General features: G+C 35.9%; 1 protein-coding gene across 16 annotated transcripts in view; it reads right to left on the bottom strand.

Moving 5' to 3' along the window:
- Nucleotides 1–25405, bottom strand: part of CDC42BPA (CDC42 binding protein kinase alpha) — a 245674-nt gene that overhangs the window by 115403 nt on the left and 104866 nt on the right. For all 16 annotated transcript variants that reach the window (XM_012751184.3, XM_012751187.3, XM_012751188.3 and 13 more), the window contains 4 exons: nucleotides 24380–24628; nucleotides 19967–20046; nucleotides 11938–12104; nucleotides 7529–7651 (listed from right to left, as the gene is read on the bottom strand). In XM_012751184.3, coding sequence (XP_012606638.1) covers nucleotides 7529–7651; nucleotides 11938–12104; nucleotides 19967–20046; nucleotides 24380–24628 — 619 coding nt within the window. The remainder of the gene's footprint in view (nucleotides 1–7528; nucleotides 7652–11937; nucleotides 12105–19966; nucleotides 20047–24379; nucleotides 24629–25405) is intronic.

Here is a 25405-nt window from a genome sequence, read left to right as displayed (position 1 = left end):
AGAATAACATTATATTAAGAGTATTTTATACATTTTTTTCCTTCAAAGATAGAGTTCATGTGGGACTACTCATCAGGCAGTCGTTAGGGGAGCCATCAATTTGTGGGAAAAAACCCACAGTATCTGTGAAGCATAATATAACAAGATATACCTGTAGGTAGGTAGATAAATGAATAAATGAAAGGAAAGAAAAATAAAAGAAAAGGAAAGAAAAGAGGAAAAAAGCAACGAAATATGTGAAAGACCTGGAGGACCATCAGGTGGAACAAAGGGAACAGTGAGAGGAGAGGAAAATCTGTGCATGGTAACGAAGGGCTTTGTAATCAGAGTTGAGAAATTTTTATTTATCCCAGGGACAATGGGGAACTGCTTCAGATATTTAAATATGTATGCTCAAGTTGTGACATGAATAGATTTACATCTTAAAGCTTATTCTAGGGGGTTCTGGTTCTGGAAGGCAGAATAGATATATTTCACATTCCTCCCATTAAGTACAACTTAAAACCTAGGGCATTACACATAAAACAAACACAAGACAATTCTGAAATGTGAGGAAAAAAACTAGGACATTGGGACCTGAGGAACAACACAATGGTAGAGTCCCTGGTTTTCTTTTTAGTTCATATCCCAGAATTAGAGCTGAAGAAGATGACAAACAATAAATGCCAAAAAATATAGAGAAAAAAAAAAGTCCCAACAAAAGCCTGCTCTTTCTGGCCAAAGGACCAGGAAAGCAGTAGACTAGGAAGACAGAAAACTCTTAGAAAATAACCATTCTACTTGAATTAAACATCACAGAAAAACCTGTGGCCCTATGCCAACAAAGGACAAGTGGGGAGCTAGATTTCTAACCTCATGAGGCCGTAACAGGTGCCCGAACACACTAGCAAGAGTTGGGTGTCAGAGAAAGATAGGATGTTCATCTCTACTGGCTGGTAACAAGCCCCTCCCCACACAGTGTTAGTGGAGACTACATGGGGAACATGGACTTTCATCCTCAAACTGGCAGTAAGGAAATGCTCCACCCTCTTCCCTCTGGAGTGATCTTGAAGAGAATGAGAACTTTCACCACCATCCAGTGGTAATAAGGCCATCCCCACCAAAGTGTCCTCAGAAACAATGTAGGGGGCTGGAACCTCCAACACCACGCAGCAGTAATGAGGAACCAGTCCTTCCTTGGATGTCAAGGAAACCAAGTGGGGAAACTACTTCTACCTCAATGTGGCAGTAACGAGGCTGCAAACCCTTTTCCACTGCTGGAATGGTATATCGGGAAAAGCCAGCTAAAATGATTTAAATAAGATCCAGAGTCTTTAGCGGAAAATCACTCATCCTACCAAGGACCAGAAAAATCTCAATTTGAATGACAAAAGATAATCAACAGATACAAAACACCAAGATAACAAGAGATATTAGAATTATCTGACAAAGACATTAAAGTAACCATTATAAAAATGCTTCAATGAGCAATTCTGAACAAAATAAACCAACGGATAGAAGGCCTGAGAAAAAATATAGAAAGTCTCAACAAAGAAATAGAAGATGTAAAGAACAAAATGGAAAGTTTATAACTGAATAATACTATAATGAAAATAAAGGTCAGTAGATGGGCTCAACAGCACACAGGAGGAGTCAGAGGACAGAATTGGTGAACTGGAAGATATAACAGTAGATATTAAGCAGTATGAACAAAAAAAACACCATAAAATAAAAAATAAATAAGCAAGGCCTCAGGGAGTTGTGGGATGATAAGAAAAGATCTAACATTCATGTCATTTAAGTTCCAGAAGAAGATAAAACAGGCAACTCTGAAAAAGTACTCAAAGAAATAATGCCTAAAAATACCCCAAGTTTGGGAAAAGACATAAACCTACAGATTCAGAAAGATGAACAAATCCCAAATGGAATAAACCCACAGAATCCATGGCAGTACACATGATTATAATTAAGCATCAGAACAGTAAAAAAAAAAAAAGAAAATCTCTTAAAAGAAGTCAGAGAAGGCCGGGCGCAATAGCTCATACCTATAATCCTAGCACTCTGGGAGGCCGAGGTGGGCGGATTGCTCGAGGTCAGGAGTTAGAAACCAGCCTGAGCAGGAGCGAGATCCCATCTCTACTATAAATAGAAAGAAATTACTTGGCCAACTAATATATATACAAAAAATTAGCCGGGCATGGTGGCACATGCCTGTAGTCCCAGCTACTCGGGAGGCTGAGGCAGCAGGATCTCTTGAGCCCAGGAGTTTGAGGTTGCTGTGAGCTAGGCTGACGCCATGGCACTCACTCTAGCCTGGGCAACATAGCGAGACTCTGTCTCAAAAAAAAAAAGAAGTCAGAGAAAAACACCACCTTAAAGATAGGGTGAAAATACTCAGAATGACAGTAAATTTCTCATTTGAAACCATGGAGTCTTAAAGGGAATGGCATAATATTTTCCAGATGTTAGGGGGAAAAAACTATCAACCTAGTTTCCTATGCCCAGCAAAAGTATTCTTTAGAAATGAAGGGAAAATCAAGATATTCTCAGACATAAAAAACTGAGAGAATTCAATGGTAGTAGGCTTACCCTGAAAGAATGGCTAAAGTTTGTTCTCTAAACAGAAAGGAAACAACTAAAGAACGAAGCCTGGAATATTAGGGAAGAGCAAAGAGCACAGTATACAAAAACACAATAGGCTTTTTTTTCTTTTTGCTTCTTGAGTTTATATATATATATATATATATATATATATTTTTTTTTTTTTGGAGGGGGGAGACAGAGTCTTGCTCTGTTGGCTGGGCTAGAATGCCGTGGTGTCAGTCTAGCTCACAGCAACCTCAAATTCTTGGGCTTAAATTCTGCCTCCCGAGTAGCTGGGACTACAGGCATGCACCACCATGCCAGGCTAATTCTTTTTTCTATATATTTTTAGTTGTCCAGCTAGTTTCTTTCTATTTTTAGTAGAGACGAGGTCTTGCTCTTCCTTGGGCTGGTCTTGAACTCCTGACCTCAAGCGATCCTCCTGCCTCAGCCTCCCCAGAGTGCTAGGTTTATAGGCATGAGCCACCATGCCCAGCCTGCTTCTTGAGTTTTAAAATAAATTATTTTTCATGGCTGAAGGAAACATTATAACCTTATCTGATGAGATTCTAAAACATGCATAGAGATAATACTTGAGACAGTTATATAATAAACAAGGAGAGGAAACAGATTGTAAAGGGAGATAAGAATTCTATACTTCAACTGGTAAAATGAACAACCACTAAAAAAGTCTCTATGCTCAAAAACACTGTAGAGTAACAAAAATGAAATTTTTAAAAATGCTCAAATAATCTAAAGGAAGAGAGAAAAAGGCAAAAAAGAAATGAAAAACAGAAACAAAGAAAAAAATGGTAGATATGAGCCTTAATATCATAATTAATAATTTATTAATGACATATATAATTACATATCAATTACATTAAATATAAATGGTCTAAATACATCAATTAAAATAAGGAGATTGCAGAGTAGATTAAAACTCTAAGCTATAGCTTTTGATTTTAAGTGAGGGAAAAAGGGGGGAAAAAAAACCCAATACAAATGGCCAATAAGCATATCATTAGTCATCAGGAAAATGCAAATCAAAACCATAACAAAGCATGGCATGGTGGCACATGTACCTGTAGTTCCAGCTACATGGGAGGCTGAGTTGTGAGGACTGCTTGAGCCCAGGAGCCCAAGGCTGCAGTGTGCTAAGATTGCAACTGTGGATAGCTACAGCACTCCAGCCTGGGCAACACAGCCAATACCCCATCTCTTAAAAAAAACAAAAAAAGTAACAAAAAATAAAAAAACCACAATGAGATATACTTCACATCTACTAGGATCGCTAAAATTTAAAAAAGGAATGTAAAATATGGGTGTTGGCAATAGGGGTATGAATGTTTCTAGCAGAACTATTCACAATAGCTAAAAGGTAGAAAGAACTCTGGCCGGGCACGGTGGCTCACGCCTGTAATCCTAGCACTCTGGGAGGCCGAGGCGGGCGGATTGCTCGAGGTCAGGAGTTCGAGACCAGCCTGAGCAAGAGCGAGACTCCATCTCTACTATAAATAGAAATAAATTAATTGGCCAACTAATATATATAGAAAAAACTAGCCGGGCATGGTGGCGCATGCCTGTAGTCCCAGCTACTTGGGAGGCTGAGGCAGGAGGATCCCTTGAGCCCAGGAGTTTGAGGTTGCTATGAGCGAGGCTGATGCCACGGCACTCACTCTAGCCTGGGCAACAAAGCGAGACTCTGTCTCAAAAAAAAAAAAAAAAAAAAGGTAGAAAGAACTCAAATACCCATCAAAATATGAATGGATAAACAAAATGTGGTATTATCCATTCAATGGAATATTATCTAGCCATAAAAAGGAATGAAATACTGATATATGCTACAATGTGAATGACACTCAAATGCATGATGCCAAGTGACAGAAGCCAGACACAAAATATCATACACTATACAATTCCACTTACATGAAATATACAGATAGGTAACGCCATAGAGAAAGAAAATAGATTAGTGGTTGTCTGGGACTGAGAGAAGGGGAATATAGGAATGACTGCTTAATCAGTATAGGATTTTGTTTTGTAACTTAACAAAAGTAATGTCCACACAACATTGTCAACATAACTAAATGCCACTGAACTATACATTTTTAAATGGCTAAATTTATGTTATTTAACCTAAAAATACTGCAAGTTGCCATGCTCTCCTGTTCAAGGCTCCCTAACCTCCAAGTGTGCGGCCTCCAAGCATGCCATTTACCCCACAGCATCTGTAAGTACAATAGTTACCAGCTAAGATGATAGAGAAAACAAGCAATACCAAAACAAACAAACAAACAAACAAACCCTAAAGACTAATATCTTTCATGTTCATAGATGCAAAAATCCTTAACAAAAATTAGGAATGGAATTAAGCAATCTACATCATTCTACACCATGACCAAGTGGAGTGTATTCCAGGGATGTAAAGATAGTTCAATATTTGAAAACTGACCAGCATAATCCATCATATTAACAGGTTAATTAAAGAAAAATCATGTTCATAGTAAGTGATGTAGAAAAAGCATTTGACAAAATTCAACACCTATCAATGATAAATAAAAAAAAACCTTAGAAATATAGAAGTAGAGGAAAACTTCTAATTTGGTAAAGAACATCGATAAAAAACCTATAGCTAATATTACACTTAATGGTGAAAGACTGAATCTTTCTCCCTAAGACTGAGAAGCTAGTATGTACTTCCCACCGCTCTTCTTCAACATAATGTTACATGTTCTAGCCAGTGTAGTAAGGCAAGAAAAGGAAATAAAAAGTATAAATATCAGAAAGGTAGAATTAAAACTGCTCCTATCTGCAGATGCCATGAATGTCAGCATTAAAAAATTCCCAAAAAATCTATTTAAAAAAATACTCCTAGAATAAGTTTAACAATGTCCCAAAAAATAAACATATAAAAGTCGATTGTATTTCTATATATTCACAATGAATACATAACACACCAAAATTTAAAATACCATACCATTTGCAATCACTCAGAAAATGAAATTATTTATCATTATTCTATATATAATGGGTTAGACATCAACATAGGTTCCCTCTGGATATTGCCAAAATGGTATTGTAAATGACAGCAAAATATTTTAGGATTTAAAAAATTAGCTGTTACATACAGCCAACAAAGATGCTCACAACTATTTTGGTAAATCACACAATTATGAGATTATTGATTTGAATGTTTTATATCAATCCCATCTATTTCAAGGTACAGTAGTTTTTAAAATGAACAAACAAGGTTTCAAAAGCTACTGCCATTCAAAGCCACACTGTATTATAAGAAAATGTAAATCTGAGATAGGCTTATGAATAAGTTTTCTAAGTCCATTTTACCTCTTTGAAGATAAATCACTGATCATCTTAGCTGGTCTTGTGTTCTACTTTTTTAGCATCATACAACTCTACACAGACATTCAGTGTCATTCTTAATGTTTTATTGTTGGTATCAAAGGAAAGACAATGATTCTCTGCTTATCATGTTTATAATCTAATTTATTTTTAGAAAGATAAAGTTATAGAAATTTGATAAAGAGGTATTTCTTAGGAAAAGAATATCTTAAAATTAACAAAATAGTGGTAATAAATTATGCTCAAATTTAAGATTTCTACATGTACTTCATATAACTAAAGTATTAACATGGCATTTTAAATAGTCCTTTTTATAAAAGACCCTTTATCATAGTTTCTCTTTTCCTTCACTTATTTTTACCTAAAATTGCAGTTCTGGAGAAGCTTGACCATTCTAGCTAAAGTAGTATCACCTTCTTTCTACCCCTCCACTTTCTCAGATCATGTGATAGCTCTAAAACATGCAAAAAGCTGCCATTTAACTCAAGAGTAAAAACCAAAGACCTTACAACAATCAATAATGCCCTACTGATCAGGCAACAAGTCCCTTCCATGCCTTTACTTCTCTAACTCACTTCCTTCCATTCTACCTGCTTGCTTATTCTACTACAAGCCATGCTGTCCTCTGTGTTTTACTTAAACACATGCAGCACATTCTGACTTTAGGGCCTTTGCACAGCCTGGTCATTCTGCCTGGAACACGCATTCTCTAGATAACTGCATGACTAAACCCCTTACCATCTTCAAGTTTTTATTAACATGTTCCCTTCTCAATCAGCCCTAAACCCAGACCACAGTACTTATACTGATAAAACTCCTCATGTCACACATCTGACTCATTCTCCTTATTCTACTCTATTGTTAACCACTTATCACCTTCTAAAATACTGTATCATTTACATAGTTATACCTCATATACTTATTGGCTTTGTCTGTTATCTGTCCTCCACCCAGGCAAGGGCAAGGATTTTTGTATGTTTTGTTTAGTATTGCATCCCAAGAGCCTAAAACAACACCTGGTAGGGGCTTAATAAACATTAGCTGTACAAATGTAATAAATGAATGAAGGAATACAATAGGCATATCAACAATTGTCAATTTTAATTTTAATTAATCTTGGCAATACAATGAAAAATGTTCTGTAACAAAGAAAACAAATTTTCACAAGCCTTGATGCCTGTATACATGCAGTTCCCTTGTCTATAGTGTCCTTCTTCCTCCCTCCTAACACCTATTCCCCTAAATTGCTCTTCTAGGCAAATTCCAACTCAGTATCCCCCCAAATTAATAGATCTTACAAAAAAGTAATCCTTGTTCACTTAAGTCCAGGTTAGTTGTCCCTCCTATGTACTCTCCAGGTACCTCTGTTTATTTTTCCTCATAGCCTTTTCACTTATATTATAATAACTATTTGTTAATCTGTTTACCAGATCAAAATGTGAGTTCCTTGAGAGCAGAACTGACTTATTTCTGCTTATTTGTCTTTCCCTCACTGGCATATAACTCACATCACACAGCACAGACAGGTACTCAAATGTTTTCTGTGTGAATAAACCATTTTTAAAAATCTACTAAACTGAATTTATAGTAAATTGCAGAAATTTACCTGTTACTTGTTTCCTTAGTTTTTCAATTTCTTCTTTTAAGTTTTTTATTTCTAAATCTTTGCTTGCTGTTAGTGGACCATCAACAGTTGAATACTGCAGAGCTTGGACAGTCTGTGTTGATTCTTAAAAAAAGAATAAAAAATTTTTTATAACTAATAACAATATATTTTTGGTTGAGAAATTCTTATATAATTCTTATGTAATGTTACATCTACCAATTGAACAAAAGCATGTAAATACATTAAGTTGTAAAATTCCATTATGCATGTCTTTAAAATTATAACATATATAGAAAAGAATCTACCTTCTAATATGTGAGATTTTGGGTTTTAAATACTGTTGGTATAGTTTGCCAGTGATTCAACTATTTGGTATAGTTTGCCAGTGATTCAACTATGCTAGCACCCTTTGGTGTTAGCATCTCTGTACATGTGATAACTCAAAAACATTATGTCAGTCAGATGATGTATGAAGAACTGAATCTGGTGTATAAAGGGGGTTTTAAACATGTAAATATATATGTAGAAGTGCTAGCCTTCCAAATTTTATGTTTGAAAGTTGAGGCCCATCCATAGATAACACTGACTCATCAATTTAGTTAAAATAGAGATTATTAATTTATCTTGCAGTTTGAATCAGAAGATGCAAGGTATCAAAGAAACATTAACTTTATTGATGTTTATTCCCAGATATTATCAAAAGATAAGGAAAAAAGAAAACTTGAAAACTATTTTGTATCAGAAATGAAACCACCATTGTTCTAAAACAGGTATTCTGCTATTTATGGAGGGGTTCCCAAATAGTAATTCTTTGTTAGTTTAAATCATTACTGATTGCTCAGTGTGTGTGTTTGTATCATAATCACAATAAAAATTATAAGACATTTGGAAAAGCAGGAAAGCATGACGAATAGTCAAAAGAAAAAACAGAAATAAAGTAGACTCACAGACAATCTAGGTGTTAAAACTGGCAGACAAGGAGCTTAAAATAATTATTATTAAAATGTTGAAGACAATAGAGGAAAAGATAGACAAAAAAATGGGGAAATTTCAATGGAGAATTGAAAACTATAAGAGAACCAAATGGATATTCTTGAACTAAAAGAGACACTATCTGAAATTAAAACTCATTGGATAAACTTAACAGCAGAATGGATAGAACAAGACAGAACTAGTAACCATGAATGAAGGTCAACAGAAAATATCAAAATGAAGCACAAGGAACAAAAGAATAGAAGGAATAGAACAAAGCATAAAGGAAATATGGGACATGATCTAACATATATACAATTAGAGTCCCAGAAGGAGAGAAGAAAATGAACAAAGAAATATCTACACAGATTATGGCTTAGAATTTTCCAAAATTGATAAAAGTCGTTAATCAAGACTGTAGAAGCACAGTGAATCCCAAACAGGATTTTATATTAATACAAAGAAAGCTACACCTATGTACATCATATAAAACTATTTGAAACTGAATTTAAGGACAAGTTCTTAAAAGCAATCAGAGGAGAAAAAAGATACATTATATTCAAGAGATGAAGATTAACAGCTGGCTTCTCAATGAAGATAATGGAAGTTAAAAAACAATAGAATAATAACCGTAGAACATTGAAAGAAAAATCTGCCAAGCTACAATTCTAACCCAGCAAAAGTATCCTTTCAAAAAGGAAGGAAAAAAAAATTAAGACATTTTCAGACAAACAAAATCTTAGAGAATTTGTCACAATACATTCACGTTACAAGAAATACTAAAGGAAGTTTTTCAGGCTGATGAAAAGTGATTCCAGATAGAAACATGGATCACTAGAAGAAATAAAAAGCACAAAAAGGGTAAATAAAAAGATATTTAAAAATTAATGAGTAATAAATATGTGAAGCAACAATAAAGAAATGTATTAAAAGATTTATAAACTAGATTAAGGTAAAATATACAATAACAATCATAGAAGGAACTGTTTGAAAAGTTTTTACATTGTTTGTGAAGTGAAAACATACAAATTATTAAGAAAAAGATCTGGCCGGGTGCAGTGGCTCACGCCTGTAATCCTAGCACTCTGGGAGGCTGAGGTGGGCGGATTGTTCAAGGTCAGGAGTTCGAAACCAGCTTGAGCAAGAGCGAGACTCCATCTCTACTATAAATAGAAAGAAATTAATTGGCCAACTAATATATATACAAAAAATTGGCCAGGCATGGTGGCGCATGTCTGTAGTCCCAGCTACTCAGGAGGCTGAGGCAGGATGATCGCTTGAGCCCAGGAGTTTGAGGTTGCTGTGAGCTAGGCTGACGCCACGGCACTCACTCTAGCCTGGGCAACAAAGCGAGACTCTGTCTCAAAAAAAAAGAAAAAGATCTAACAGAAAAATGGACAAGAACCTTAAACCAGAACTTCACAAGCTTGGATAACCAAATTGATAGTAAATATGAAAAGATACTCAATCTCATTATTCACCAGGGAAAGGCAAATTAAATTCACAGTAAGATACCACTATATATCTATGGAAATGAATACAAGTAAAAATTTAAAAAGCTGACAATATCAAGTTCTGGTGGAGAGCTGAAGAAAGTGGAAGTCATACATTATTAGTAGAACGAATACACTGATACAGTCAACTTGGAAAACTCTTTGACAATATCTTCTAAATATGAAAATACCCTATAACCCACAAATTATACTCCTTGATATATATCCATGAGCAATAAGTATACATAACTACCAAAAGGAATATATAAGAATATTCATAGTTGTACTCATGATAATATCTGGAAATAATCCAAATATTCACTGATGACAGATTGGATAAATCAATTTTTAGCATTTGTATACAATGAAATACTAAACAATACTATAAAAAAAGAAATATTGACATATATATAAAACATGGATAAATCTCAAAATAACATGTTGAGTTAAAGAAGCCAGACACAAAAGAGAACATAGTATATGATACTATTCATATGAAATTCAAGAACAGGTAATCAATCAACTAATGGGGAAAGAAATTAGGACAGTGTCTTCTTTAGGGTGGTAGGTTATGAACTGAAAAGGGGCATGAAAGGACCTCATGCTATGCTGGAAATATTCTATACATTGATATGGGTGGAGGTTATGTGAGTATATATACATATAAGCAATTATTGGGCTTACAGTTAAAAATAGAATGCTTGCACACTTTAGGTATATTGCCATATTAATAAAACAAGTAAAAAAACTAAATTGGGCCAGAAGGGAAAGTAATTCACATGCAGAGATCTTAGCAATTTATTGAAAAAGGAAAATAGTCTGTTCTATTGATGTCTATAGAGCCTTTTTCTCTATTGGGCTTCTAAAAGTAAGTAAGCAAAATTTTATGACTGTGAAACTTTGATTTTTTTCTCTTGTAGGAGTTACAAGTTCTTGATTACTTATTCATACATATTTCTTCATTCACAAAATATGTAAGTAAAATAAATGTTATATCCTTTATGTTGGAGAAAATAAAGCATAAAAGAGAGATAGTGAGTGCTGGGGATAGATATAACGCTAAATTATAAATAAGATGGTTGGGAAAGGCTTCAATGAAGGCTTCATTAAGGTAGAGAGGTAAAGGAATACATCATGTAAATATCAAAGGAAGAACATTTAAGGTAGGGCAACAGTTAATGCAAAGGCCCTGAGGTAGGGATCTGCCTGGCTTGTGAAAAGAACAGCAAGGAGCCTAGGGTGGCCAAAACAGATGGAACAAACGAGAGAGTAATCAGAATGGTAAGAAGAAGTCAGATCATATGTCACCCTAGGCACTGAAATTAGTCTGGCTGTTAATGTGACATGGAAAGCTACTGGGAGTGAAGTAAGATGGGAGTACTGGGAGTGAAGTAAGAACACGGTGAAGTAAGATGATCTAAATTGTTTTAATAGGATCATTTGGCTGATATGTTGAAAACAAAGGAAGGAAAACAGGGGTGGAAGAGATATGGGGTGGAAGGACAGCAGAAGACATAAAGTAAAGAAACAAGTTAGTAAGTTATTGCAATAATACAGGTGAGAGTGCATGGTGGTTTGAAACAGGGTAGGAGCCCCACAGTGAGTGATAATCAGATTCAGGATCTCTTGGGAGAGCAGAGCTAACATGATTTGCTGATGGATCTGATGTGGGGTATGAGAGAATGAGAGGGTTTAAGGTATTTATTCCCACTCTTTTATACACATACATATGTACCCATAGGAAACAATGCTATTTTTTGTTGTTTGCTATTGTGTGATTTTACATAAATGTATTATACTGTGTTTTGCATATATTTCTACAACTTGATATTTCACCACTTAATAAAAAAATTTCTTCTAAGACAAAACAACCACTTATAATAAACAATTTATAACACTGTCAGTCTACTTTGAAAATGGAAATTATCTTTAAAATATATTTACCTTGCAGCTTTCTGCTAAGTTCAAGTTTTTCTTGTTCAAGGCGCTTAATTCTTCTTTCATAAGCTTCAGTTGCTAAGTTGTTGTCTAGAGTCCTCTGAACATTAGCGTCGAGATCCAGTGAGGTGGGACCCGCTGTAACTCTTAAACAACTCCTATCAGACAGAACACTGAAGAAAGGAAAAAATATGTAGGTTAATACAGTAATAAAAAGTTCAAAGAAAAAGGACCTTTTAAAATTGTTCATTTAAAACACGGATTTGAATATCTAGTTTAAAAATTTTTTTTTGCAAAATCACCAAAAACGACTTTTTATAAGCATTTTTTAAAATGAAAACATAAATCTCTCCAAATTATCTTTGGTTATTCTGGATCTTTTGTAGTTCCACATAAATTCTAGGATTATTTCTTTCTATTTCTGTGAAGAATGCCATTGATATTTTTGTTCTAGAGTCCTATTTAAGTCCAGTGTTTCTTTATTCATTTTCTGCTTCTATGATCTGTCCAGTACTGTTAGAGGAGTGTTGAAGTCCCTGACTATTAAGATGCTGCTGTTATTTCTTTGCTTAGGTCTAAAAATTTTTTGCTTTATGAAGCTGGGAACTCCTGTGTTAGATGCATACATATTTAGGACTATTATGGCTTCTTGTTGAATTGCTCCCTTTAGCGTTATATAATGACCATCTTCTATGTCTTCATTTACCATTGTTAAAAGTCTATTTCATCCGATATGAGAATGGCTATACTTGCTGGTTTTTTATTTCCATTTTTGTGGAATATTTTTTTCCATCTCTTCACCTTGAATCTGTATGAGTCCTTTTAGGTTGGATGTGTTTCCTGGAGACAGCAGATAATTGGGTTGTATTTTTTCATCCATTCAGCCAGTCTATGTTGTTTAACATTCAGACTGTTCATGTGTTAGTATTGATATGTGGGATGCTGTTCTATTCATCATGTTGGCTGATACCTTATCATTTTGTTTTCCTTCTTGTGCTATACTATCTTACAAGAGCTGTGAGCTATCACTTCTGGGTGTTTTATCATTGGTTGGTATCTATTGTGCTGTTGCATGTATAATGAACTTTTTTGAGCATTTCCTGTAGGATGGGTCTAAGAGTGACAAATTCCCTTTGTGTTTCCTTGTCTGGGAAGAGACTTTATTTCTCCTTCATTTACGAAACTTAGTTTAGCAGGATACAAAATTCTTGAGTGGCAGTTATTCTGTTTAAGGAGACTAAAGATAAGATCCCATTTTCTTATGCCTTGTAAGGTCATTGGTATTTTGATGGGGATGCATTGAAAAAGCAATCTACAGATTGCTTTGGGTAGTATGGATATTTTAACAATATTGATTCTTTCAATCCATGAGCATCTTTCCATTTTTTTTCCTGTCCTCTTCAACTTCTTTCATCAATGTTTTATAGTTTCATTATAGAGATCTTTCACTTCTGTGGTTATTACTAGGTTTTTGTTTTATTTGTAACTATTATAAATGTGACTACTGTCTTGGTTTCTTTTTCAGATTTTTTACTATTGGCCTATAGAAATACTACTGATTTTGTATCCTGAAACTTCACTGAATTTGTTTGTAAGTTCTAATAGTTTTGGGGTGGAATCTTTAGGTTTCTTGAGATTTAAAATCATATCATCTGTAAATAAGGATAAACTGACTTCTTCCCTTCTAATTTGGAAGTCCTTTATTTCTTTCTCTTTCCTGATTGCTCTAGCTAGAACTTCCAGTACTATGTTGAATAATAGTGGTAAAAGTGAGCATACTTGTCTTGTTCCATCCCCCAAATTCTCTTGATTTAAGAAAAAAAGAACCACAAATTATAAAATGAAGTTTTCTGAAGGATTATTGGTAGTTTAAAACAATTTGACCACTTAAGTGAAATAGTAGTCAAAAACACCAACCATGGTCCTCTTTGCCAGAATTTGAAATTCAAAACTGAGGTCCTTTATAAAATTCAATACACTCAGTGAATTTAAGTGGCTAAAAAAAAAAAAAAAAAAAAAATCAATACAATTTAATTAAAAACATTTGAGGTGCTGAGGTGTCAGCAGTGAATAAAATGGACAAAAATCCTTGCCCATAAAGAGCTTATATTCCAGTGATGGAGAGAGAAATAAACAAAATAATTAAATATTTAGTACATTAGAAAATATTAAGTGCTAAGGAGAAAAACATGAAGCAGAAAAGGGGGGATATAGTATTGAGGGGGAGGAGATAAAAATTTAGATAAAGTGGTCAGGAAAGCTGTCACTGTGAAAGTAACTCTGAGAAAAAAAACAATTAACCCTTTGCACTCGCTTGCTCTTTTCTTGATTTCTTTATTCTACTCAGGATTTAATTTTTTAAATACCCCAGATTTTACAAAGCGCAACAGTAGAATAAAACACTGGAGTTTCTTTTCATACAAACTTATTTATTTGGATTTTTTATATTTCAAATTATTGATACATTCAAAGAGTAATTTTAATCTCTATAATTTTTCATGGTGTGATATTTTTTGAAACATTCACCCACATGAAGACCTGGTTTACATTCACATGTTTTGCAAATACAAATCGTCTCTCTTCTTTCTCCTTTGATTTTTCTGTTAGAACAAACAACACAATCTTTGTGTTTTTTGTTAGGGTGAGGTGTGATTATATAGAGCTTTCCATCTAAATGTTGCTCTAAGTTAGTGGATAATAATTTACCCCTGGAAGTTAGTGGACCATCTCTGCATTTACATTTTACTTGTCCTTTCATGCTAATGAAAACAAGAAAAGATACTGGAAAAATAGACAAAAATCCCCCTTCCCCCAGCGGTGAAACTACATGTCGAGTGTGGCTCGACATACGAGCTGCTACTGAAGCTAACCAACTTGAGTCACACTTGACATCCAAGTGCAAAGGGTTATGGGTGAGGGGACCAGCCAAGGGAATGCCAAAACGAAGGACATTCCAGAAGATGGAAGAGAGGTAAAGAAGTCCTGAGATAAGACTGTATCTGGCAGGTTTATAAGCCAAAAAGGAGGCCTGTGTGGATGGAGTGGAGTAAGCAAGGAGAAGAATAGTAGAAAATAAACCCAGAAAGATAAAAGTGAGCCAGTCATGTAGGGTCTTGTAAGAATTTTGATTAGGAGTTAAGATACAAAGCCTCTGAAGTTGGGGGTTAAGGAGTATTGATCCTGAACAGAGGAGTGACATATCTTTTCTGCTTTATTTTTTAATCAGATCACTTGTACGGGTTCTGAGAAATAAAGGAAATGAAGCTATGAACAGATTAAGTAGGCGGTTAAGACATTTTAAGTAGAAGAGAGGAGAGGTCTCAGCTGGAGATACATATTTAGGAGTTACCAGCAAATATCTGGGAGAACATCAGATAGTGTAAATGAAAAAGAGATGTCTAAAGACTGCCATAGCACACCCTGATATTCAAAAGTTAGGGAGATTAGGAGGAATCATGCATGGAGACTGAGAAGGAATGGCCAGAAAGATAAGAGGAAAATCAGGTAAGTGCCCTGGAAGCTGAGAGAAGAAAGTGTTTAATGATGTGGAACTGTGACAAATCAGATGAGACCAGGCAAGTAAGTAATACTAGGGCTGAGAAGTGATCATTAGGTTTAACAACATGGAGGTCAATGGCGACACTGATAAAAACAGTTTTTATGAAGTGATGGGGGCACAAACCTAAATGGAATGAATTTTAAATAGAATAATATGAAATAATGGCCAAAATATAATCAACAGTTGAAGTAATTTTGCTATAATGTACAGCAGGGAAATGGTTACTAACAGGTAAAGGAAGTGAGGTCCAGATTGATTTTAAATTTTGCTTTAAGATAGGAAAAAGAATTGCAGATTTATAAGCTGATGGAAAAGATCTGATGAAACAGATGATGCAGAAAGGGAATGCATGATGTAAAAGTGAGCAATAGACTGGACTAGCTAGCAGGGTCTGGAAGAGGCTGGCCTTAGCTAGGAGCTTGCACAGTTCATCCATAAAAAGAAGAGATCACATAGGTCCAGAGGTATGTAGGTGATAAATGTGGTGATGGAAGCTTATGGAAATTGTCTGCTGTTTGCTTCAATCCTCTTGGTAAAAGAGGAAGCAAGAACACCAGCTTAGAGTGAGGACAAAACAGGTATCACAGGAAAGTAGAAAGTATGAAATAGTTATCTAGAGGAGTGGAAAAGAGAATATACTAGGGCTGCAGTCCCCAAGCCCCGGGCTGTGGACCCAGTACTGGTCCGTGCCCTATTAGGAACCAGGCCACATGGTGGGAGGTGAGCAGTGAATGAGCCAGCAAAGCTTCATCAGTATTTGCAGCCGCTCCCCATCATCCACATCACCGCCTCAGCTCTGCCTCCTGTCAGATCAGCGGCAACATTAGATTCTCATGGAAGTGCAAACCCTACTATAAACCGCACATGTGAGGGAACTAGGTTGTGCACTCCTCATGGGAATCTAAAGCCTGATGGTTTAAGGTGGAGCGGAGCTGCAAATATAGATTATCATTAGCAGAGAGGTTTGACTACACAGAGACCATAACAAATCAATTGCTTACTGACTCATATCAAAACCCTATCAGTGAGTGGCAAGTGACAATTAAGCTGCATCTGCTGGTAGGCTTTATAGTGGCAACTGAGATGAGGTACTTTAATTGTACCGCTGCATCTGATGGCAGGCTAAGTCAGAATCCAACACTTATTTTAGCTCATGTGTGGCCTGTCCTTTACATTATTTACCACTGCTATCCACACCTCTTACTTGCACTGCACACTTGTCTCAGTCACACTTTTTGTAAGCCCACAAGCTAACCCTAGCAAAAATGAATAAAAAATAAATGTTGCCAGAGAGCTTCTTTGGAAAGAGGGAATGACCCAAAGATGAGACATCAGAAGACTCTCTAACACTGCCAACAAAATGAAAGCTGCATTGAAAAGAAAATACTGGCCAGATGCAGTGGCTCGTGCCTGTAATCCTAGCAACCTGGGAAGCTGAGGCAGGAGGATCACTTGAACTCAGGAGTTTGAGATCAGCCTGAGCAAGAGCAAAAGCCTGTCTCTACTAAAAATAGAAAAATTAGCTGGGTATTGTGGCACATGCCTATAGTCCCAGCTACTTGGGAGGCTGAGGCAAGAGGATCACCTGAGCCCAGGAGTTTGAGGTTGCAGTGAGCTATGATACCACTGCACTCCAAGGGCAACAGAGCAAGATTTTGTCTAAAAACAAAACCAAACCAAACAAAAAAAAGAGTCCTACTTAAATTACATGTTCATTGCAACAGGTGATTCACATTCTCCAAGGCTGCTTCATGTAATATGGTAATATGTGGTAACCAACCAGCTAATTAACAAAGCCATGAAACCTTCAAAACTGCTTCACCACATGGAGACCAAGGACCCAACATTAAAAGACAAGCCTCTGGAGTCTTTCAAAAGAAAAAAATGTGAACACGAAGAACAGAAGCAATTATTGAAGGCCACCACTTCATCAAATGTATCTGCACTGAGAGCATCATTCTTAATAGCTAACCGCATTGCTAAAGCTAAGAAGCCCTTCAATATTGGTGAAGAGTTGATCCTGCCCGCTGCTAAAGACATTTGTCATGAACTTTTAGGAGAGGCTGAAGTTCAAAAGGTAGCACGTGTTCCTCTGTCAGCTAGCACCATAACTACACAAATTGATGAAATAGCAGAGGATACTGACCCACAACTGTTAGAGAGGATTAATGAGTCACTGTGGTACACAATCCAGATTGGCACATCTACCAATGTTGCAAACAAGGCAACAATGCTTGTGTTTGTACAATATATTTTTCAGGAGGATATGCATGAGGATATGTTACGTGCACTTTTGTAGCCAACCAACACCACAGCTAAGGAACTATTCAAGTCTTTGAATGATTACATTATCAGGAAAACTGAACTGGTCATTTTGTGCTGGTATATGCATGGACAGAGCAGCTGCCATGACTGGACAGCTTTCTGGTTTCACTACTCAGGTCAAGCAGCTCTGAGGAGATGGACGGTGAGCACACATGTCTTCTCTTACACACAGAAGTGAGATGGCTCTCTAAAGGTAGATTTATGGTCAGAGTTTCTGAGTTATGAGAGCTGCTCCAGAGATTGCTTTTAAAAAAACAGTCACCACTGGCAGCACATGTCAGTGACACAGAATGGGTCGCAAAACTTGCTTACTTGTGTGACGTATTTAACCTGCTCAACAAACTCAATCTGTCACTTTAGGGGAGAAGGACAACTGTATTCAAGTCAGCAGATAAAGTGGCCACATTCAAAGCCAAGTAGGAATTATGGAGGCAATGAGTTAATTCCAATGGATTTTTGACAAGTTTCAAACATAAGCAGAGATTTTGAAAGAGACTGAGCCAGGGCCTTCTTTCTCCCAGCTGATACATATCACCAATCTGAGCTTTCAAAAGAGTCTGAGCATTACTTCCCAACCACAAGACTCCCGAACTGGCAAGGAATGGATCTGCAACCCATCTGTGAATAAGCCAGGTGAATCAACTTTGTTGGTGCTAGAAGACAATCAACTGCGTGAGATCGCAAATGACAGTGGCCTTAAAAATACGTTTGAGACAACTTCAAATTTCCATATGTTCTGGATTAAAATCAAGGAGGAATATCCCGAGATTGCCACAAAAGCACTGAAAAGCCTGCTTCCATTTCCAACATCCTGTCTTTATGAAGCAAGGTTTTCTGCAATGACAGCAACCAAAATGAGATAATGGAGTAGAGTGAACATAAACAACACACTTTGGGTGTCACTGTCTCCCATCACCCCCAGATGGGACCATCTAGTTGCAGGAAAACAAGATCAAGGCTCCCACTGATTCTGCATTATGATGAGTTGTATAATTATTTCATTATATATTACAATGTAATAATAATAGAAACAAAGTACACAATAAATATAATGTGCTTGAATCATCCCCAAACCATCCCCCATCCTGCACCTCCAGGGTGCATGGAAAAACTGTCTTCTACGAAACCAGTCCCTTGTGTCAAAAAGGTTGGGGACTGCTGCACTAGTATAATACAGTATATTTGCCAGACACCAATAAGGGAGGGATACTTAGGGTTGGTAATCATGAATTTAAGGTAAAAACCAGTAAGAATGGTCAGATATTTTTCCCTAGTCGCTTCGAACTGTACTGGTATAGGAAGAAAATTAAATTTTTTTTTTTTTTTTTTTTTTTGAGACAGAGTCTTACTTTGTTGTCCAGGCTAGAGTGAGTGCCGTGGCGTCAGCCTAGCTCACAGCAACCTCAAACTCCTGGGCTCGAGTGATCCTTCTGCCTCAGCCTCCCGAGTAGCTGGGACTACAGGCATGCGCCACTATGCCCGGCTAATTTTTTTTTTTTATATATATATCAGTTGGCCAATTAATTTCTTTCTGTTTATAGTAGAGACGGGGTCTCGCTCTTGCTCAGGCTGGTTTTGAACTCCTGACCTTGAGCAATCCGCCCGCCTCGGCCTCCCAAGAGCTAGGATTACAGGCGTGAGCCACAGCGCCCGGCCGAAAATTAAATTTTAATAATGAATGTTCACTTAGAGCAATACAGGAAAAGGAAAGAAAGCCAATGAAACTGAGGCGGCACACAAATAGTGATGATAATCATTCTCTATGAAATTTAAATTGAGAAGGAGGAAAGAAAGGATATAAGTAGAGAGAGGGTCAACGATAGGAAGATAGGACTAATGAGCTGAATGTTCTTGTGCTTGACACCCAGAGAAAATTTATTCAATAGGAAGAGACTGTCCTAATTCTTACCCCATTGCTAAGGGTTAGATTCTGAACTCTCTCTTTGTCCCATTCTTTCCCCTCCAAAATGAGTTAAAATTCTTGCATATTTCATTCATTTTGTAAGTCTAACTTTTTCCAGCAGTAGGCTCATTCTATTTTTTAAAAAACTATAATTTACAAAGCTTTCTCATATATTACATTTAAAAAAAAAACTCAATTCACTTTAATTTGCTTTAAATAGTCCAAACTATGTTAACTTCCAAACTTACCAGCTACTAGTATATGTAAAACCAACAAATGGCAGATGGTGGCCAGAAAATGCAGTGTGTGTTGGTGGGGGCATCGTTTCCTAAAGGAGGAAAAAACATCCGGTAAGACACAAATAGCTATAACTTATAGGTTTGGCTATAAGTATTAACTGCCTATAGGAAACATGCAACTGTTCAATTTAGAAATACTGATAAGTTTGGTACAGATGCTTAGTGATATAAACTTTACACTATGTACACTGCTACTCCAAAATTCTAATAAAATGAAAATAAAGATTGATCATCTGATATTGAATTTACAGTCGTTATTCATGTATTCCGTATTTTCAAATTTGTCTAGAAGCTAAAATTTATCTGTAAACCCCAAATTCATACTGTAGCGATTCTACAACCATTCAGACAAGTACAGAGCAGAGAAAAATTTGAGCGACCCTATGCTCACATTCCTAGCTGAGATTGAACAGGAGAGACTCTGCCTTCTCGTTTAATCTTTTATATTAACACTATAAACAAATGTCCTTTACAGGGTCTACTTAGTGCCACATTTTTCTGCCTTTTGCGAGCAATTTCACTATTTAAAAGGGCCCCCAATCATAGTACTCTCTAGTGTTTCTAAGTGCAAGAAGGCTGTCATGTGCCTTCACAGAGAAAATAACATGTATTAGAAAAGTTTCATTTAGGGATGAGTTACAGTGCTGCTGGTGGTGAGTTTGATATTAATGAATCAACAGTATATATTACATAGGTGTCTTTAAACAGAAACACACATAAAACAAGATTATGTATTGATCTGATGGTAAAAATGTGACCAGAGGCTGACAGGAACTTAATCCTGTATCTCTCTGGAGCAGTGGTTCAATATTAGCTAATACACTATTCACAGCAACTTTATAGAACATAACTATAATAATTAGAATCAACTATACTATGTATTTAATTTGCAATGACTCACTAATAAAGAAAGTTCACTTAATTCTTTCTTGTGAAGGTCAGAGAAGAAAGTATAAGAGTATTTCTTATCTGCCTTGATTATGGTACTGAACAGTGAAAAGTAACATATAATTAATATAAAAATTTTAGTACAGAATTAAAACCATAGGAAATAAAATAATTGAATAAAAATATAAGTTCAAATAATACCTAAAAATGATACAAGCCATATATGACAGACCCACAGCCAACATCATACTGAATGGGGAAAAATTGAAAGCATTCCCACTTAGAACTGGAACCAGACAAGGCTGCCCACTATCTCCACTTCTATTCAACATAGTGCTGGAAGTCCTGGCTACAGCAATCAGACAGGAAAGTGGAATTAAAGGTATCCAAATAGGGGCAGAAGAGATCAAACTTTCACTGTTTGCTGATGATATGATATTATATTTAGAAAACCCCAAAGATTCAACCAAGAAACTCCTGGAACTGATAGATGAATTTAGTAAAGTCTCAGGATACAAAATCAATACACAGAAATCAGAGGCATTCATATACACCAACAACAATAAAATTGAGAACCAAATCAAAGACTCAATTCGCTTCACAATGGCAACAAAGAAATTAAAGTACCTAGGAATATACTTAACCAAGGACGTAAAAGACCTCTACAGGGAGAACTATGAAACACTGAGGAAGGAAATAGCAGAGGATGTAAACAGATGGAAATCCATACCATGCTCGTGGATCGGCAGACTCAACATCATTAAAATGTCTATATTACCCAAACTGATCTACAGATTCAATGCAATTCCTATTAAAATCCCATCAACATTCTTCACAGATATAGAAAAAATAATTTTAGGCTTCGTATGGAACCAAAGAAGACCCCAAATATCAAAGGCAATTCTAGGCAACAAAAACAAAAATGGGAGGTATTAATATGCCAGATATCAAACTACACTACAAAGCTGCAGAAATTAAATCAATCTGGTATTGGCACAAAAATAGGAATATTGACCAGTGGAACAGATGTGAGAATCCTGATATAAAACCATCCTCATATAGCCATCTAATCTTTGACAAAGCAGACAAAAACATACGCTGGGGAAAAGAATCCCTTTTTCAATAAATGGTGCTGGGAAAACTGGATAGCCACTTGTAGAAGGCTAAAACAGGACCCACACCTTTCACCTCTCACAAGTGGATAACAGACTTAACCAACTCACGCTGGATAACACACTTAAACCTAAGGTATGAAACTATTAGAATTCTAGAGGAAAATGTTGGAAACACTCCTAGACATCGGCCTAGGCAAAGAGTTTATGGAGAAGTCACCAAAGGCAATCACAGTAGCAACAAAAATAAATAAATGGGACATGATGAAACTAAAAAGCTTCTGCACAGCCAAAGAAACAGTCATGAAAGTAAACAGACAACCTACAGAATGGGAGAAAATTTTTGCATCCTACGCATCTGATAAGGGGCTGATAACTAGAATATACTTAGAACTCACAAAAATCAGCAAGAAAAAATCAAATAACCCTATTAAAAAGTGGGCAAAGGACTTGAACAGAAACTTTTCTAAAGAAGACAGAAGAATGGCCAACAAACATGAAAAAATGTTCAACATCTGTAATCATCAGGGAAATGCAAATCAAAACCACAATGAGATATCACTTAACTCCAGTGAGAATGGCCTTTATCAAAAAGTCTCCAAACAATAAATGCTGGCGTGGATGCGGAGAGAGAGGAACACTCCTACACTGCTGGTGGGACTGCAAACTAGTTCAACCTCTGTGGAAAGCAACATGGAGATACCTTAAAGCGATACAAGTGAATCTACCATTTGATTCAGCAATCCCATTGCTGGGCATCTACCCAAAAGATCCAATGACACTCTACAAAAAAGACACCTGTACTTGAATGTTTATAGCAGCACAATTCATAATTGCAAGGCTGTGGAAACAGCCCAAGTGCCCATCAATCCAAGAATGGATTAATAAAATGTGGTATATGTATACTATGGAGTACCATTCAGCTCTAAGAAACAACGGTGATATAGCACATCTTATATTTTCCTGGTTAGAGCTGGAACCCATACTACTAAGTGAAGTATCCCAAGAATGGAAAAACAAGCACCACATATACTCACCAGCAAACTGGTATTAACTGAGCAGCACCTAAGTGGACACATAGGTACTACAGTAATAGGGTATTGGGCAGGAGGGAGGGGGGAGGGAGGTGGGTATATACATACATAATGAGTGAGATGTGCACCATCTGGGGGATGGTCACGCTGGACACTCAGACTTGTGGGGGGAGGGGCGAAAGGGCATTTATTAAAACCTTAAAATCTGTACCCCCAAAATATGCCGGAAAAAAAAACAAAAAAACAAAAAACCAAGAATTATCTATAAGCCTAAGTAAGGGATCATTTCAGGAAGAAACTTTTTTCCTTTTGGTAAACTATGACAAATTCTGTACCTGAAATATTAACAGCTGGAATTTTAGAATCACTGGTCATTTCTGTTCAACTATATCCTGCTAACTAATAAAGTACCAGATGCAGATGATAATTTAAAGCCCTTACAACTCTAAGGTACTAAATAAAGACTAAATACTGTTCAAATGATAATATATATATATATATAAGTTCAAATTAAGAAGGCTTAGAAGACAAAAAACATAAAAAAATTATGTTCTTGTTTTCCTAAATTGTAAGGGAAATAAATGGTGTAGAGCAGAGATTGATACACTGTGCTGGCCAGTTTCAGTACAGCCTACAAGCTAAGAATGGTTGAATATGTGGCTAGTCCACTTGTCTGACATTCACCTCAAGCAGGGATATAACCTCAGGCTAGTAAAGCTGTGGATTTAACATTCCCTATTTAACATTTCCTACCCACGTTTGCTATTTTCAGCAGCAATACCACTGGGCCAGGGTATTTAGCCCTGGAATCTGCCCCCTCTGACAACAAAGCTGCTGTTTTATACACAGCCAGCTCCACGCTACTCATACTACTATATGTGATTTTAACTAAAGTTTGGGAGTTTTTTATGAATAAATACTCCTGAATTTATTTCCCTTCAATTGATACATCAAGTCAGAAATGGTTGTTTTTGACAGTGTTGTCCAGTTTCATGGTTAGTTTTAGGGAGAGAGTTTCTAAGCTCTTCACTTTGCAAACATGAAATCTTCTTTTTTAAGCATCTAATTTGTCCTCCTAGGAAACCTAATTGCATAACTTATCTAAGAAGTAACTCTTAGAATTTCAGCTTTGCTCTTAGTCATGAATAACCCAGTTCACCTCAATTAACTCTCTTAATTTCTTGATTTATGATAGAATAAGCACTGAAAGCCATGATAACTAATGACTGATAATTGTATTACCCTAGCAAAATACTTGCAAACCAAAGATTTACTTTATAACCATATTAAAAAGAAACAGAGGAGAAGAACTTCAACGTCATACTTACAGAATTCTTTAAACAATCATCATCCACATCAAAATTCGATGTATCTGTTGGGCTACTAACTTCTGGAATATAAGGTGCTTCACAGTTCTGAATGTTATCCCAGTCAATTCCATTGAAAAATGGGTGCTTCTTAAAATCTTCTATTCCATTTTGACCAAGTCGATGCTCTCTGCTACATATGAGCCTTCGAATAAGATCTTTTGCATTTTCAGACACATCAGTCACTTGGGCTGGAAACTGAAACCTCTCCTAAACAGAGAATAATAGAAGCAAAATATAAATTAGTGTTTAACTTACTAAGTTGATTGACTTATGTATTTTCTTAAAAATCCATCTTCTTTTAACAATATTTAATCCTTCCTCATTACATAGGAGAAAAAGAAAAAAAAAAAAAGTAACAATATTTAATAAGTGTATGCTGGTTCAAAGTGCTGATACTAAAGGAATACAAGGATGAATGAGAAAATATCATTTTCCTACAGAACTTTAATTCCATATATGACTTAGTCATATATGCAGTATAGAAAGATGAATAAATAAAATGCTAAAATACCTTAAACTATTATCAGAATGAAGAGGAATTGATTAAAAGTGGAAGAATTTGACTCAATTTTTCAACAGAGCATAATTGATAATGTTCATATAAGTCATATACTAATGATTAACTGATTATAATAAAAATCACTTTTAAAGGATTTAATGTGTATCTGACACCATTCAAAGTACTTTACTCATTTAACTCATTTAATTTAATTTAATCCTTACAATAATCATCTAAGTGGGTACTACTATTATGCTAATTTTACAGAACAAGAAACAAAGGCACAGAGAGAATTTAAGTTAATTCTCTCAACTTCACAAAACTAGTAAATAGCAGAACTGGAATTTGAACTGAAGCTGTCTGACTCCAAAATCGGTGCTGTAAAATACTATGGTTTACTACAATGATTTCTTTCAGGAATGCTATACATGCTACTTACAACCTTGTAGGTATTTCCAATCTTTCTCTGTTTATAACCATTTGAG

The sequence above is a fragment of the Microcebus murinus genome, chromosome 19 (genome assembly GCF_040939455.1).
Source record: "Microcebus murinus isolate Inina chromosome 19, M.murinus_Inina_mat1.0, whole genome shotgun sequence".
Classification (NCBI taxonomy): domain Eukaryota; kingdom Metazoa; phylum Chordata; class Mammalia; order Primates; family Cheirogaleidae; genus Microcebus; species Microcebus murinus.
Note: the sequence above shows the minus strand (reverse complement) of the source record. Positions and strands in the feature narration are given on the sequence as shown.